General features: G+C 33.2%; 1 protein-coding gene across 1 annotated transcript; it reads left to right on the top strand.

Moving 5' to 3' along the window:
* Window positions 1-51: 51 nt before the first annotated feature.
* On the top strand, window positions 52-346 carry Tsp_15074 (putative protein tag-76; the record flags this gene model as incomplete). Its single annotated transcript, XM_003370457.1, has 1 exon — window positions 52-346. A coding segment is annotated over one exon (295 nt), but the record flags the coding sequence as incomplete, so codon positions are not given.
* Between the last annotated feature and the right edge of the window lie 130 nt (window positions 347-476).

Here is a 476-nt window from a genome sequence, read left to right on the forward strand (position 1 = left end):
GTTTAGCAATTTTAATTTATGACTTTTGAAAATGAATTGAAATAATTTCAGATTGTCGAAATCATTCAAAGCAGTCAGGAATTCATTTTATTGCATTCCACAAGGTGCTGGTGCGGACATGAAATATGGCATTGAATTGTGGAGAGGCTTGTTCATTTCAGCGCGCGTAATTGATGGTTTTCGACCAGCGATTAATATTGATGGTGTGATGGAAATTGGTTTTCATTTTTGTGAAAAACTTTTAATAATTGAAATGGATTTTAGTATCACACAGTTGCTTTTACAAGCGTCAGTCACTGATAAATTTGATTTGCGACATATTGAATGGTGGATGAACGTGAAGTAAAATTTCATCCAAATCAGCTTAGACTGGGATACCCCGACTTTCAACCAGAAACAGTTTGAGCTTTGTTTGATACCCAGAAATTTAAAAGGGAAATCGAATTTTGGAAATATTTTGGAAAAATATTTTTAAA

Source organism: Trichinella spiralis (assembly GCF_000181795.1).
Source record: "Trichinella spiralis strain ISS 195 chromosome Unknown Scfld716, whole genome shotgun sequence".
NCBI classification, from domain to species: Eukaryota; Metazoa; Nematoda; class Enoplea; order Trichinellida; family Trichinellidae; genus Trichinella; species Trichinella spiralis.